This window comes from Heterodontus francisci, chromosome 14 (assembly GCF_036365525.1).
Source record: "Heterodontus francisci isolate sHetFra1 chromosome 14, sHetFra1.hap1, whole genome shotgun sequence".
NCBI classification, from domain to species: Eukaryota; Metazoa; Chordata; class Chondrichthyes; order Heterodontiformes; family Heterodontidae; genus Heterodontus; species Heterodontus francisci.
Genome location: NC_090384.1, coordinates 43,306,375 through 43,322,895, shown reverse-complemented (window position 1 = coordinate 43,322,895; position 16,521 = coordinate 43,306,375). Strand labels below are relative to the sequence as shown.

General features: G+C 46.2%; 1 protein-coding gene across 1 annotated transcript in view; it reads right to left on the bottom strand.

The window, feature by feature from the left end:
• Positions 1-16,521, bottom strand: part of LOC137376904 (anoctamin-9-like) — a 346,229-nt gene that overhangs the window by 192,701 nt on the left and 137,007 nt on the right. The window contains exon 11 of the mRNA XM_068045861.1: positions 16,372-16,468. Coding sequence (XP_067901962.1) covers positions 16,372-16,468 — 97 coding nt within the window. The remainder of the gene's footprint in view (positions 1-16,371; positions 16,469-16,521) is intronic.

Below are 16,521 nucleotides of genomic sequence, written 5' to 3'. Positions count from 1 at the left end.
ACCATCTTCTGCTGCTTCATCAATGACCTTCCTTCTATCATAAAGGTCAGAAGTGGGGATGTTCGCTGATTATTGCACAATGTTCCGCATTATTCGCAAGCCCTCAGAAACTGAAGCAGTCCGCGTCCATATATAGCAAGACCTGGACAACATTCAGGTTTGAGCTGATAAGTTGTAAGTTACATTCGCGCCACACAAATGCCAGGCACTAACGACCTCCAGCAAGAGAGATTGCAACCATCTCCTATTGACATTCCATGGTACTACCATCGCTGAATTTCTCACTATCAACATCCTGGGGGGTTACCATTGACCAGAAACTCAACTGGACCAGCCATATAAATACTGCAGCTATAACAGCAGGTCAGAGGCTGGGAATTCTGCACTGAGTAACTTACCTCCTGACTCCCCAAAGCTTTTCTGTCATCTATGTGGCATAAGTCAGAAGTGTGATGGAACACTCTCCGTTTTCCTGGATGAGTGCAGCTCCAACAACACACAGGAAGCTCAACACCATCCAGGACAAAGCAGGCTGCTTGACTGGCATCCCATCCACCACCTTGAACATTCACTCCCTCCACCACAGACGCACAGTGGCAGCAGTGTGTACCATCTACAAGATACGTTGCAGCAATTCACCAAGGCACCTTCAATAGTACCTTCCAAACCCATGACCTTTACCACCTAGAAGGACAAGGGCAGCAGATGCAAGGGATACCACCACCTGCAAGTTCCCCTCCAAACCACACATCATCTTGACTTGGAACCATATCGCCATTCCTTCACTATTGCTGGGTCAAAATCTTGAAACTCCCTCCCTAACAGCACTGTGGTGTACCTACACCACATGGACTGCAGTGGTTCAAGAAGGTTGTTCACCACCACCTTCTCAAGAGCAATTAGGGATGGGCAATAAATACTGGCTTAGCCAGCGTTGCCCAGATCCCCTGGAAGAATATAAAAAATTGGGATGCTTCTCTTTGTAATCAATTCCTGCACAGACAGTCAGTAACAGCTTCCTTATAATGGGCTGAATTTATTGAGCCAGCCGCCGCTCCCCCGGAAAACTGTGGCATTCCCGTGTGTCACACTTGCGGCCGCGCCACCACAATTATGTGGTGGGCAGCCATTTAATGTAATGGAGATGCCAGTCACCCCCAATCGTGTCGCAGGGGCAGGAGGCGAGATGTCGATTATGGTGTCAGCTGACAGTGGAATTAGGTGCTGCACCATCTTTAAAAGCTTGTCAGCCCTGCATTCTCTCCTGTCTTGCAGTCTACAGTTTACTGTGAGACATAAAAAGTCACAGCACTGATTCCTTCAATACTCAGTCTCCCAGGAAGAGTGGAGAGGATGGTAGAGGGTCGACCAAGGGTGACCCCATGCTTCAGTGATGCCTCCCTGCAGCTTCTCCTGAAGGCTGCAAGGGAAAGGCATGAGGTTCTCTTTCCCAGCGATAGCCTGACCTCCTGCCTGACCAAAGATTGCAGAGGAGGTAAGTGGCCGTGGGGTCAGCTGACGCAACTGGGTCCAGTGCAGAAAGAGGGTCAATGACCTGTGTTCAGCCAAGATGAGTCTAACATTCCATTGTTTTTTTCTGGGGTTTGCATGTCACGACAGGTTGTGCGACATGGTAACGGTAATGGCGCCACTGCCAGCACGCCAACATGATAACATCATGACAGATGCATGGCTACCCTCATTCATAGCTCACCCCCTGTTAAACCCCATGACAGTGTGTGTCATCATGAGATACATCAGATCCCCCAGTTGCAGATGAGGGGCCCATAGTAGCAGAACTGTCATGACAAAACTTATGCCAATTTATAATTTCTCCATCCATCCTCTTGCAGGAGAAGAGGGCCCATAACAGGAGGGAGGCAGTCAGGACTGGTGGAGGGGTCCCTGGCATATGTCCTCTCAGCCAGGCCAAGGAAGAAGCTTCAGAACTAGCTGGGAGCCAGGGTGGATATGCGATATCTGACAGGGACACTGCAGTCCCTGCGCAAGAGTGTGATTATTGCTATTCATTGAAAAATTCTTGAATGATGGAGAGCCACCTTAGACATGTTTGTCATAACGGGATATGTGCAGCCTAACTCACACATGTTTATGTTCTCTCATACACGTTGGAATTCGCCGTGACTTCAGCCCCAGAGGGACACCTGTGAAGCTATGAGGAGGAGGACCACCCAGAACCTTTGCGGCAGCTGAAAGAGATGGAACAATCTTCATTTTCCTGGATAAGGGCAGCTCCAACAACACTCCATGACTCTCCTGCACCTTTCACCGGTGCAGATACTTTAATCTTGATGGGTAATTGATCTGCATTAGAATCACGATCACTAGCTGGTGAGAGCACTGCACATGCTTCAGAGCAGCTGGCTGAGGTGGAGACACATCAACTGCTGCTGGAGGATCATCAACTTGGTGAAAGATGCTCTTTGGTCTGTCCAAAGTTTGCTAGTATTCCAGTGCAAAGATTTGTCCATGACCGAGTGTTGCAGACTGGTACATTCCAAGGTCCAGGACTATGTGCTGAGGGACGGACTAAAGCTTTGGGCAGCTGCTGCAAAGGCTCAAAGGGGAAAGGCCACTGTGTAAGGTCCTCCTGCCAAAGTATACCAAGGGGCTGGAACCTGTGTAAAACCCCTCAGGCTGTACGCACCAAAATATGTTTTTGCTGTGTAATGCAAATGTACATTACATGTAAAATGGAATGGAAGGGTTGTGAGGCAACTCACATTCTGTATTGAAGAAAACTAGTTTCTTTTGCACTTTCTGGAATGTCAACTTGGAACTGTTTTGTAATGTATTTCTTACAGAGTTTTATGAATAAAGTATATTTTTGGGGAAAAAAAGACAGCCGAGGCCTCCAACAGTTGGAGAACTATGGGCGGTCAGGCCCATGCAGAGCCCCAGACTGATGCCAAGCCTTTGTTGTCGACAGCACAGAGCATGCTGGAGCTGCAGGGAGAGGTAAGGCAACATCTGGTAGAGATGCTGGAGGGCATGCACAGTCATGAGAGAACAATGGAGGAGTCCATCCATGCCATGACTGCTCTCATGTGCCAAGCATACGAGCGCATAGGTTCCTCCATTGAGTTTGGCGACCCTCATGGAGGGCCAGATTCCACAGATGTGCCACAACCTGCACACAATCGCCTTGACCATGAACTCAACTCAGCTGTGGCAAGATGAGAGAAGGAACAAGAACCTGGAGACCTCTCTCACTTCTTGTCCTTCTCTGGTGAGCAGGGATGTTCCAGCGAGCCTTGAAAGGGAGGCGGAGAGGCTGCGCCCCACTTCTGTGGACTCCCCTCAGGGCACTCCGAGTGGGGACACCTGCTCCTCATCCCCTCTGCCTGTGAGCCCAGCTCCAGCAGCTGCGACGCCTGAGGAGAGTACTGCACCAGTGCAGGAAACCCTAAGGCAGCTGGGGCCCTTCAGAACTCAGGCACCCAGAGGATGGCCGCCGAAGTCATCTTGAGCCAAGGGGCATCCTGATTAGCAGCCTGCCTCCAGCACAGCATAGCAACACCCGCAAACATACAGAAAAGCACCTAGCCACATGGGTGATGCAAATATGTTATTTGGAATATAATTAAATGCTCTTTTGTGTCAATCATTAGCAATCATCGTGTGAAAACTATGCTCCAACGTGCCTGAATTATGAGCTTCTGACTTCTACCCTACCCCTTAGTTCAGTGCCTATGTGATCATGGCCCTTATTATCATGGCAATGTGATTGCAGATCTCCTTAACATGTGTCCTTTCATGGGCACTAGCGTACATTGCTGCTGGTTGACATTCAGGGAACACAGATGGAAAGGAGATGGAAGACGGAAGTCTTTATTGGATTCTCATTGAGTGGACATCAAGGTGGCTGAAAGCGGGTCATTATGAGGTTGTGTGGGTCATTATAAGGTCTCTTGCCTCCTTTGTGTGACACTCAACATGTCTGTCCTCCATCGCTGTGTTATCATCCATTGCCGGTTGCGCCCGTCTCTCCTCTGTGTCCTCCTCGTCAGATGATCAATGTCACTCAGGCATATCTTCATCCTGCAAGGCCTCCCCCTCTGTAATGCTAGATTGTGCAGAGTTCAGCAGACCACCAACGATTAGCAAAACTCTCGCTGGGGCATATTGCAAAGTTCCACCAGATCGATCAAGGCCGCAGAACCTCATCTTCAGCAGCCCAATGGCCTGCTCGATAATTGCTCGGATGGAGCCTTGGCAAGTGTTGTACCTCTCCTCTGCTACAGTGTGAGGGCTCCTCACAGGCATCAGAAGCCATGGCTTCAATGGGTATCCCTTGTCCCTGAGAAACCATCCCTGAAGGTGAAGGGGAGGAGATCGAAGTATGTAGGTGTCATGGCTGCTTCCCGGGAAGCGGGCACACACCTGAAGGAAATGCTTTTGGTGGTTGCAGGCCAGTTGAATGTTGATTGAATGGAAGCCCTTTCTGCTGATGAGGGTGGCTGGCTGGTCCATGGGAGCCTTGATGGCCACATGTGTGCAATCTATTACACCTTGCACTAGGGAGAATCCAGCTATGGCCCCGAAACCAGTGGCCCTCTCAGCCTGAGTGTCAGGGTTGGTCTGGTAGCGCACAGAGTCGCCAGCCATCTTGAACGAGGAATTCGTCACCTCCTTGATACAGTGGCTTGTTGTGGCCTGGATGACCCCACACATGTCCCCAGTGGATCCCTGGAAAGATCCAGATGCACAGAAATGCACTGCCACAGTAATCTTTAGGGCCACTGGCATAGGGTGACCCCAAAATCCTATAGGTCACAAATGGTCCTGCAGAAGGCTGCAGTCAATAATGGCCTCCCTGCAGAGCTGTAGTCTTCGTGAGCAGTGTCGCTCGGACATCTGGAAGTAAGTGATGAGAGTCCTGTAGACTATCTGGCGGACATGGACACTTCTTGGCCTGGCCTGGCTGTAGCTCTCGTTGTGGAGTTTAAGGGTCAGGCGCAACTGCCTCTTGGGCCTGCCTTTGTCATAGGTGCCTCACCATGCCAACAGGATCCAAAAGCACAGAGTGTATGAGACCCATGGCACATGTTCCGGGGCCTTCGGATCATTTCAGATGCAAAGACGAGCCTGCCTTGGCAACTACACTTATCAATATTTGCTCGGCGGAACGCCTGATCTGCCTCAAGACTAAAAGTTACTGTTGGGCTACCATCTTTTCCAGCAGTGTGAACCACCACACACAGTAATAAAGCATTTATGATAGCCTCCAATGACCCCCTCCGATACACCCAACCTAATCCCCTGCAGAGCCCACGATACACACAACCCCCATGCAGAGCCCCCCAATACACAACTCCTTCGCAGACCCTATATCAGCAGAGCAGCAACGGCCGCAGAGCCCCCCACTTCCCCTGTGCTGCAATGGTCAGGATACCTCCCTGTCACAGCACTAAGCCCTTTCACGGCAGTGCCACCAGCTTTCAACAGTTGCAAAGCTCAAGGCACATGAGTGCTGCATGCCATTCATAAAATCACGGTCCAATTATAAAACTGGAAATAATTACATTTAAATTCATGTTAAAGAGCATTTCACCAACTGAAATTAGGTTTCCGTCACATTGGGGCATCAATACCACCATGGTACTTCCCCGCCTCTGATGAAATAGGGAAACTACGGAATGACAACAGATTTCAGAGTGGTTGTCTCTGCAGCGATTCTCCATACCCCCACACCACCGAACCCGCCTTAAAAGGTCGTACAAAATTCAGCCCACTGACTGCAACTCCTCCTCAAGAGGGGTAGGCTGCATTTAAGAGATGCAGGTGAGCTGAACCATATGCTAAGCCGCGCATGCTGCTGGGTTCCCTGTTGAGTGTGCAGCCAGCCAGCTGTGCATTCAGTGCTGGACTGCACACTGTCATCATAGAAATGAAGAGGCAGCACAAAGTTTGCAGGGTAATTGTGAATCATGACCCAAACACCCAAAAATGCGAGCAATCACATTTTTAGCCTGAAATCTCCACTGACAAGTCCACTAAAAACCAGTGGGCAACTGTATGCAAGGCAAATGGTGAAAGGCGTTCCTTTGCCACTCAGAGCAATTTTTTTTTAGTTGTTCGGATGATATGGGCGTCGCTGGCTAGGCCATTTATTGTCCACCCCTAATTCCCCTTGCAAAGGTGGTGGTGAGCTGCCTTCTTGAACCGCTGCAGTCCTAGGGGTGTAGGTACACCAACAGTGCTGTTAGGAAGGGAGCTCCAGGATCTTGACCCAGCAACAGTGAAGGAACGGCGGTATAATTCCAAGTCAGGCTGGTGTGTGGCTTGGAGGGGAACTTGCAGCAAGTTTGTTAAACATGATTTTCCCTTAAGAAATCCATGTTGGCTTTCCTTAATTAATTCGCATTTATCTATGTGACTATTGATTTTGTTCCAAATTATTTTTTTCTAGAAGTTTTCCCACCACCGAAGTTAAACTGACTGACTGAAGTTGCTGGGCTTATCTTTACACCCTTTTTTTGAACAAAGGTGTAACGTTTGCAATTCTCTAGTCCTCTGGCACCATCCCAGAGTCTAAGGAGGTCTGAAAAATTATGGCCAGTGCCTCTGCGATTTCCACTCTCACTTCCCTCAGTATCCTTGGAAGCTTCTCATCTGGTCCTGGTGCTTTATCCATTTTAAGTTCAGATAGCTTATCTAATACTTCCCCTTTATCAATTTTAAATCCCCCTAGTGTCTGACTTACCTCCTCTTTCAACTTTGCCTGGGTTGCATCTTCTTCCTTGGTAAAGACAGATGCAAAATATTCATTTAATACCTTAGCTATGCCCTCTGCCTCTATGTGTAAATCCTCTTTCTGGTCCCTAATCGTCCCCACTCCTCCTTTCACCACCCTTTTACTATTTATATGCCGATAGAAAACTTTGTGATTTCCTTTAATGCTAGCTACCAGTCTCTTTTCATGTTCCCTCTTTGCTTCTCTTATTTGCTTTTTCACTTCCCCTCTGGACCTTCTATACTCAGCCTGGCTCTCAATAGTATTTTCTACCTGGCATAAGCACACTTTTTCTTCTTTATCTTAATTTCTACCTCTTTTGTCATCCAGGGGGCTCTGGATTTGTTTGCCCTACTTTTCCCCTTTGAGGGAAAATACCTTGACTGTGCACAAACTCTCTCTTCTTTGAAGGTAACCCATTGTTCATCTACTAGGTTTCCTACCAGCTTTTGACTCCAATTTATTTGCCCCAGCTCCATTCTTACCCAATTGAAGTTGGCCTTCCCCCAGTTAAATTATTCTTACCCTGGATTGCTCTTGGTCCTTTTCCAATAGTCAGCCTAAACCTTATGATACAATGGTCACTATCCCCTAAATGTTCTCCTACTGATACTCGATCCACTTGGCCCACCTCATTCCCAAGAACCAGGTCTAGCAGTACCTCCTTTCTCATTGGACTAGCAACATACTGTTGTAGAAGATTTTCCTAAACACAGTCTAGGAACTGTTGCTCCTCACTGCCCTTTACACTACTATTATCCCAGTCTATGTTTGGATAATTAAAGTCCCCCATTATAACTATCATATAATTTTTGCAACTCTCTGTAATTTCCTTGCAAATTTGTTCCTCCAGGTCCTTCCCACTAGCTGGTAGCCGATAGACAACACCGAGCAATGTAACTGCACTTTTTTTGTTCCTTAGCTCTAGCCAAATTGATTCTGTCCTTGACCCCTCTGGGACATCCTTTTTCTCCAGCACTGCAATGCTCACCTTAAACAATATTGCCAGCCCTCCCCCTTTTTTCCCTTTCCTATCTTTCCTGAACACCTTGAATCCAGGAATATTTAACATCCAGTCCTTCCTTTCTTTGAGCCAGGTCTCTGTTATAGCCACAACATCATATTTCCACATGGCAATCTGCACCTGTACCTCACTAGTCTTATTAACCACATTCTGTACATTCACATACATGCACATTAACCCTGATTCAGGCTTCATTACTTTCTCCCTTAACAAACTTCACCTAATAACTTACCATTCCCTACACTCGTGCTATCTATCTCCCCCAATATTCTGTGCTCCTTTGTATTTCTCTAACACTTACTCCTGTTTCCCACATCAGTTTTTCTTTCCTCCAATCTGAGCTTCCTCTCAGGTTCCCATCCCCCTGATCATTTAGTTTAAACCCTCCCCAACAGCACTAGCAAATCTCCCTGCGAGGATATTCGTCCCAGTCCTGCTAAGATGCAACCAGTCCATCTTGTGCAGGTCCCACCTGCCCCAGAACTGGTCCCAGTGTCTCAGAAATCTGATGCCCTCCCTCCTACACCAGTTCTCCAGCCATGTGTTCAATCGCTCAATTCTCCTATTCCTATGCTCACTTGCACATGGGATGGGAGTAATCTTGATATTACTGCTTTTGAGGTCCTGCTTTTTAATTTCCTTCCTAGCTCCCTAAAATCTACTTTCAGGACCTCATCCCCCTTGTTACCTATGGCATTGGTACAAACGTGGACCATGACCTCTGGCTATTCACCCTCCCCGCGAGGAAAGTCCTGCAGCCACTCCGTGACATCCTTGACCCTGGCACCAGAGAGGCAATACACCATCCTGGCGTCACGTCTACTGCCACAGAAATGCCTGTCTGTTCCCCTAACTAACAAATCCTCTATCACTACTGCTCTTCCACTATTCTTCCTCCCCTCCTGTGCAACTGAGCCACCTGTGGTGCCACAAACTTGGTTCCTCAGAGAAATACAGTCAGAGCCATCACCCTCACCAGTATCCAAAGTGGAAAACTGATTAGCGAGTGAGATCTTATCGGGGGACTCCTGCACTACCTTCTTGGTTCTCTTAGACTGCTTGGCATTCCCTATCTGCCTGCGTGCTCTTAACCTGTGACGTGAACACCTCCCTAAATGTGCTATCCGTGCAGTACTCTGCCTTGCAGATGCACAACAGTAACTTCAGCCGCCGTTTGAGGCTCCGAAACCTGGAGCTCAAGCTTCTGCAGCCGGTAACACTTTCTGCAGATGTGTTGTCTTGTCCGTGACTTCCCACATGCCACAGGCTGTACATTCCATTTGGCAGAGATGCCTTGCCATTCCTTAACTTTACAGACTACTATAAGTAGAATAGCTTACCAGGTACTCACCAGACAGCTCATTCCACTGCACTGAAGCAAGAACCAAATACTGGAGGGTTAAAAAGGTAGGGGAAAAAAAAGTAGAAAAAGGGACCACCTCCTCCCGCTTCACCGAACTCGGCACTCACCAACTCAAATCTTCACACTCAGCTTGCAATCTGCACTCCATTTGCAAGCCGCACCCAGACCTCTGTATTTATACCTTTTGAAACTGAAACTGCAGCAACCAGATTTGACTGGTCAGCTGCTTAACTAATCAGCTACTCTGCAGTAGAACCTGTTAATCCCTGCCTAAGACTGTAAGAAACTTACTTTACTTTCTCAATCTTACTTTAACTAGAGGGTAAATCCCACTTAAATGCTACCTGCAGACCAGGTTTTTATAAAGCTAACACTTAAAATTCCCACTCTCCTAACTCGAATCTCTACACTCAGCTTGCAATCTGCACACTGTTTGAAAAGCAGAGTTAACGTTTCAGATCTGTGGCCTTTCATCAGAACAGGTAATAACTTGTGGGGAGGTTGGAGGTGGGGAGGTGTCTAAAGCTAAGGGCCATAAATGATGAGAAAGATGAGAAACTTCTTCACTCAGAGTGGTGAGAATGCGGAACTTGCTACCACAGGGAATACTTGACCCGAATAATATAACTGCATTTAAGGGTGGTTAGATAAGCATATGAGAAAGAAGGAAATAAAGGGTTGGAATGACAGTTAGATGAAGAAGGATGGGAGGTGGCTCAAGTGGAGCATAAACGCAGGCATGGACTGGTTGGTCAAATGGCCTGTTTCTGTGCAGTTTTCATCTAAGTAGTATTAAGGGAAAGCTAGCTAAGCAAATAAGGGAGAATAGAAGGATATGTGCTGACAGAGTTTGATGAGAAAGGATGGGAGCTTAAACAACATCATAAAGCAGCTAGGCCAAATGGGAAGTTTCCATGCTGTACAGTCGATGTCATTTGATGAACCAATGGAATGGATAATTTCCTGACTTACATAATATTCATAAATAGCAAATCGCAAGACAAGTACCCAATTATAGATAATAAAAACAAGAAATGCTGGAGAGAGAAGCCGCATTAACGTTAAAGATCACTGACCTGAAACGTTAACTCTGCTTCTCTCTCCCCAGGTGCTGCCAGACCTGCTGAGTATTTCCAGTATTTCTTGTTTTTATTTCAGATTTCCAGCATCTGCAGTATTTTGCTTTAACCCAATCAGATTAATTACAGCACAGAAGGAGGCCATTTGGCCCATCGTGCCCATGACAGTTCCCTGTAAGAGCAACGTAGCTAGTCCCACTCCCACACCCTTTCCCCAAAGCCCTGCAAACTTTTTTCTCTTCAAGTGCTTACCCAAAGCCCTTTTGAAAACAATCAATTATATCTGCTTCCAGCACACTCTCAAGCAGTACATTCAGGATCCTAACCACTTGCTGTGTAAAAAAGATTTTCCTCATGTTGCCATTGGTTCTTTTGCCATTCGGCTTAAATCAGTGTCTTCTGGTTCTCAGCCCTTCCATGAATGGGAATAGTTTTTCTCTATCTACTCTGTCTAGACCCCTCATGATTTTAAACACTTCTCTCAACTTTCTCTTCTCTAAGTAGAACAGCTCCAGCAACTCCAATCTATCCAAGCAGCAGAAGGACCCAATATCTGGAACCATTCCGGTAAATCTTTTCTGCACCCCTTCTAAAGCCTTCACATCCTTCATAAAGCGTGGTGCCCAGAACTGAAAACAATGAGCTGGATTTTTGTTAGAGGCAGGAAACAGGAGTCTGGTCTGGCTTTGGGTCAGAAATCCACCTCCAGTGGGAAACTCATTCAGATTTTGAAATGGATAAGCCCTTAAATTGGTGTGGAGACAGATTTCCTGTCCACTTAAAGGCAGTGGAGCCAGAAGTGGAGGTGGATCAGGTCAAATGTGGGGCTCATGTAGACACCGCATGACAGCCATTACTTAGGCTGCTGGTTGTACCGAGCGAGAAATTTGCATTTTGTGCCAAAACCTTCCACAGCACCCAAGGGAAGTGAAATGTCACAAGGGAGTTGAAAACCTGGTACTAGCGCCAGGGCAGACCCTCGTTTCATTGATGCCGACCCAGATCATTTTCTGCAAGCTATGAGGGAAAGGAGGGAAGTCCTTTCCCCAGAGTATGGAAAGAGAATGCCACCTTCTTGTATTGCAGGGCACCTCTCTGTTCAGTGCTATCCCCCTTCACCCCCTCTTACTCCTCCTTTCTCTCCTGATCTCCTGCTCCTTCCCTGATGAGCTGTCTCCTTCCAGGGCCTCACTGTCCTCAAGGTTCACAACACTCTGGAGAGCCATGTTATGAAGAGTGCAGCAGATCATGACCGAGACTCTTGCAGGAGGGTACTGGAGGATGCCATCCAACCAAGCCAGGCATGAGAATCACATCTTCAGACGCCCGACGGCCTGCTCAATAGTTGGACTGTTGAGCAAGAGGCACTGGCTGTGTCACCTCTGTGCCTCTGTCTGGGGCTCTGGCAGAGGGATCAGGAGTCATCTCTTGAAGGTATTTCCCTTGTCCCCTTGGATCCATCCACGCACTTTGGTAGATAGAGCGAAGATCCGAGGCAACCTAGACAAGTGGAGGATGAAGGAGTCATGGCAGTTGCCAGGGAAGCGAGCGTACACATGGAGAAAACTCTTGTTGTGGTCATAAACCAGTTGGACATTGAAGGATTGGAAGCCTTTCCTATTGATGGATCTCACTGGCCAGTTACTGGGTGCCTTGCTGGCTATATGGGCACAATCGATAATGTCCTGCACCTGGGGGAATCCAGCAATGGAGGTGAAATTCAATTCCCTCTGTGACTGGGCTGGCCCAATTGTATAAAAGTGAATATAGACCTCGCCCTCCTGAATATGGCAGCATCTGTGACCTGCATGATGGCGCGATGTGCTGCCAACTGCCAGATTCCACCTAGGTTTGCAGTTGATCCCTGTAATGACCCAGTTGTATTGAAATTCAGGGCGACAGCTGACCTTGATGGCTGCAGGTAAGGGACTGCTATGGGGCTGTGAGGCCTCAGATCATTGTGGATCAGAGCACACAGGTCCGAGACCATTTGCCTGGATAAGCGCAGACTCCTACGGCACTGGCGCTCTGTCATTTGCAGGTTACTGACTCTTGGGCTGTAGACCCGATGTCTACGGTAGTGCCTCCTTCCCCTTGCAGCCCATCCCTCTGTGCTCCTCCAGCCTTCTGTTGTCCAGGAGATTGCATCTGCTGAGGTCACGCTGGCTGCTCTGTCCAATGTTCCCATGTGAACTCCTTGTGCGTTCACCAGGCCTTCCCCTGCCAACCCCAGGTGCCCCACTAATGCCAGCAGGCTCACTTCCCTCTCCAGATCCCTACAACTCACCACTCAGAAAACCAAGTTTTATAGATCCAGCAATGGCGACTCTGTAGCACTTTTGGAGGTGAGTTTTTATATGTGCCTCTGCACTATTTTAATCTTCCTTTCTCATAGCCCTCATAGCCCCTCGCACTGTTCACAACTTGTACACCCTGCCGTGTTCCAGACATGGCAATTTCCATGTCCCTTCCTTTAAAAATTGTGAACTGCTGTGCATAAGCCTGTTGATGATCTCCTAAAATGAGCTCAAACTAGCAGTTAATTGTAGGCACGCGGAGTTGCTGTTCTCTCCCTCTTGGCATCACTTTAAAAATGGCTTCATGTTCCAGAGGTGGTACGACCCAGTACCGACTTCCAAGAACGCAATCTTCAAATTGTGCAAGCACCTGCTCCCACCTCTAGGGTTTAAAAATCGGGCCCAATATTCCAGTTGAGGCTGTACCAGAGTTTTATAAAAGGTTCATCATAACTGACTTTATTTTGTGCTCTATGCCTCTATTTCTAAAGGATCTTATATGCCTTTTTAATCACTTTCTCAACCTACCCTGCCACCTTGAACAACTTGTGCAGAAATAAACCCGGTCTCTGTTCATGCATCCCCTTTAGAATTGTGCCCTTTATTTTATATTGCCTCTCCTCATACTTCCTATCATATAGTACCAAATCACACTTCTCTGCATTAAATTTCATCGACCATTTGTCCGCCTATTCCACCAGCCTAGCTATGTCCTCTTGAAGTCTATCACTATTCTCCTCACAATTCACAATACTTCCAAATTTTGTGTCATTTGCAAATTTTGAAATTGTGCCCTGCACACCCAAGTCTTGGTCATTAATATAGATCAAAAACAGCAGTGGTTCTACTGGAGAATCCTACTGCAAACCTTCCTCCAGTCCGAAAAATATTCATTTCACTACTACTCTATTTCCTGTCTCTGAGCCAACTTCATATCCATGCTGCCACAGTTGTTTTTATTCCATGCTGGCAAATCTATTATGTGCTTTTGGAAATCCACATACACCACATCTACCGCAATACTCTCATCAACCATCTGTTACTTCATCAAAAAACAAAATCAAGTTAGCTAAATGCAATTTGCCTTTAACAAATCTGTGCTGGCTTTCCCTAATTAATCCTCACTTCAAGTCGCTATTCATTTTGTCCCGGATTACCATCTCTAAAAACTTTCCCATCGATGAGATTAAACTGACTGGCCTGTAGTTCCTGGGTTTATCCTTACACTCCTTTTTGAACAAGAGTTTCAAAGATAATATTTATTTTATTGCAAGCTAAGGGTAGTGGGAGATTATGTTTGAGGTTAACGTGCAGCAATTGTGATGAGAGAAGTGAAGAGAGATGTGGTGGTGGTGAGGATGTTAGAATGAAGGTGCTTTAGGGTTATGCAAGACAGTGTGTATTAGGAGAGTTGTAGGTGCCCTTTTTCAGAGTCTAATGTGAAGGCTCAATTGTATGAATGTTGGGTTAAGAGGATGAAGGTGGATAGGGAGGAAAGAGCGATTGTGGTGCTATGCTACCCTTGCCTGCTCTTGTGAAGTGTTCTGACTCCTTTCCGCACTGTTGTTGAGGAACATAGGAAACAGGAGCAGGAGAAGGCTATATGGTCCCTCGAACCTGCTCCACCATTCAACCAGATCATGGCTGAGCTTCTACCTCAATGCCAGTCCTAGGAGTGAAGGAGTTAGGAGTCTGTCAGTGCCAGCTTCTTGTAGACAGCACAATTGATGTTCAGCTTAGTGAAAGAAAGGCCCATGAGTGTGCACCGGTCTTGCACTTCTTGGAAAAATGACTTTCAGGTCTTCATCGGAGTAGCACTTGGGATTCTGCTGCCTGCTCCTCTGGCATGGTACCTCAATTGGCATAATAGTGAAAATCTAAACTGATGCTATGGGTGAAAGATGGCATTGAGTAATTTTGTGCCAATTGCCAACAAGGCCACGTGTTGGCTGGTTACCTTGCTGTCAGCGTATTCTGCTGCAGTAGAGTCCATTAATAAAGTTACACCATTGTTGCAAGGAAGTATTCTGAGGGAGTCAGTTGGCAACATACACATTTTCTACACTCAAGTTACACCAGAGCTGCACCAACAGTATTTTAATTATCTTACCCCAGGAAACTTGTGTGTAGCTCTCTCTGCATACCTTTCAGGCATAACTTACCAGCACAACAATGGCTTAACAAACATTGAGGAAATTCAAAGTCATAACCTTGGCCAAGAATTGAATGCCTTACAGAGGCAGTCAGAATTGCTATTTTAAACCAAAATGCCTATTCACAAAAAATCTCATTCAAAGAACAGCAGGGAGTCCTGGTCAATATTTCTTCCTCAAACAACATCACCAAAAACAGATTTACTAGTCAGTCATCGCCTTTGCTGTTTGTGGGATCTTGCTTTGAGCAAATTAATTGCCATATTTTCCGACCTACCAACAGTGAGTTTGCATCAAACGTACTCAATAATTGTGAAACACTTTGGAAAATCCATAGAAGATGTAAAAAGGTGCCAAGTAAGTGCAAGCTCTTTTTTCAGATTACCTTGTGCTAAACCACATAAAATTGATCTCATAATAACTTGACAATCATTATGTGGAAAAAGGTTCAACTCAAAAGATTTAACTTAAATAATAATTTATGAAGGATACTATACATTATATACAGCCAGAGCTCTGCCTTGCTTCAAACTGTAAACCTTTCTTTTTGAATAATTGAGAGATTCTGCTCCTGGTGTGGAGGCTCAATAGCAGTAGATAGCTTTGGTAACTAGTTACAATCAACTCAATCTTCCTGATCTTGAAGTAATTAATGATCTTGAATTAACTGCAGTAAAATAAAGGAATTAGGACAAGTAACATGGTAGAGAGCACTCGTGTGCATGATTCTGTACCTATGGTTACAGACCAGCTACTTACTCATAGAGTGACAGTACTTTCAGATCATGAACAGAATGGCATTGGCCACACATGACCAATAATACCCTGAACTCTGGGTATTTTCATGTTGCTGGGTGCTTTCCATGGGTAATTTTACAAAATCACAGACAACAGACACCTTTACAAACCACTGACATTGTAGTTTCAGGTTTGGCTGCTCCACTCCCAGTTATATATCCAGGTCAAATTACTTTGGCTCAAAAACACAAGCTATGATGTGAGGGCAGCTCCATTATCATCAAGTGCCAAAAGTGAAACTGTAGCTATCTCACATGGGTCCATTAATCCTCTTCCATCTTTTCCAAGTTGCTGGGTCAATCCACTTAACACAACTAACAAGCAGACTCCCTTTAACAAAGAAGACCTGAGAAAGGTGACTGAGCCAACCATGGAACACCTATATTAAATGGGTGCTGGATGTCTGCAGCACTGCTCAGATACCAGATCCTGTGAATCCATTATGGGGCCATCAGGTTATCTATATAATTTTCAGAGTCTTAGTGAGCTTAGCAAATGCTTCGCGTGCAAGCCCTCAGCACCACTGCAGATTACAGCATGCCATGCCCAAATTTTCTAAGGTTTATTTTCAATAAAAGCAAATCGGTACATAACCATATAAGTGTTTAAGATGCTTGTGCTATGGTGTTAAAAAGTCGTCACACCTCAGTGCTTAATAATTGGGGTAGCCAGATGCACTATAGAATGATAGCCACACAGCATCAGAGTGTTAGCCTCTTAAAATTTTGGAACCTCATATCGTTCAGTTTTCAAGTATTCACCATTCTAATACCCAGCCTCAATGCAACAGGAAACAGAATGGACATAAAAACAACTAGTTTTCTTTCCCATAGATGTAATTACAAATGTTTCCATTTTCCTAAAAGCATCCCGTTCCCTCAATCAGATATTTTACTGTACCTTTGCATAGGAGCATGTGTCGGAGAGCTTCCAGAATGGACACCTCTGATCACACCGTGGACACATGATTATTGTGTGCGCTTTGCAGATCTCCTCACTAAAGATTCATGGGGGAGAAAACAGTTGGTTAAAGCATTGTATTGAACTTCT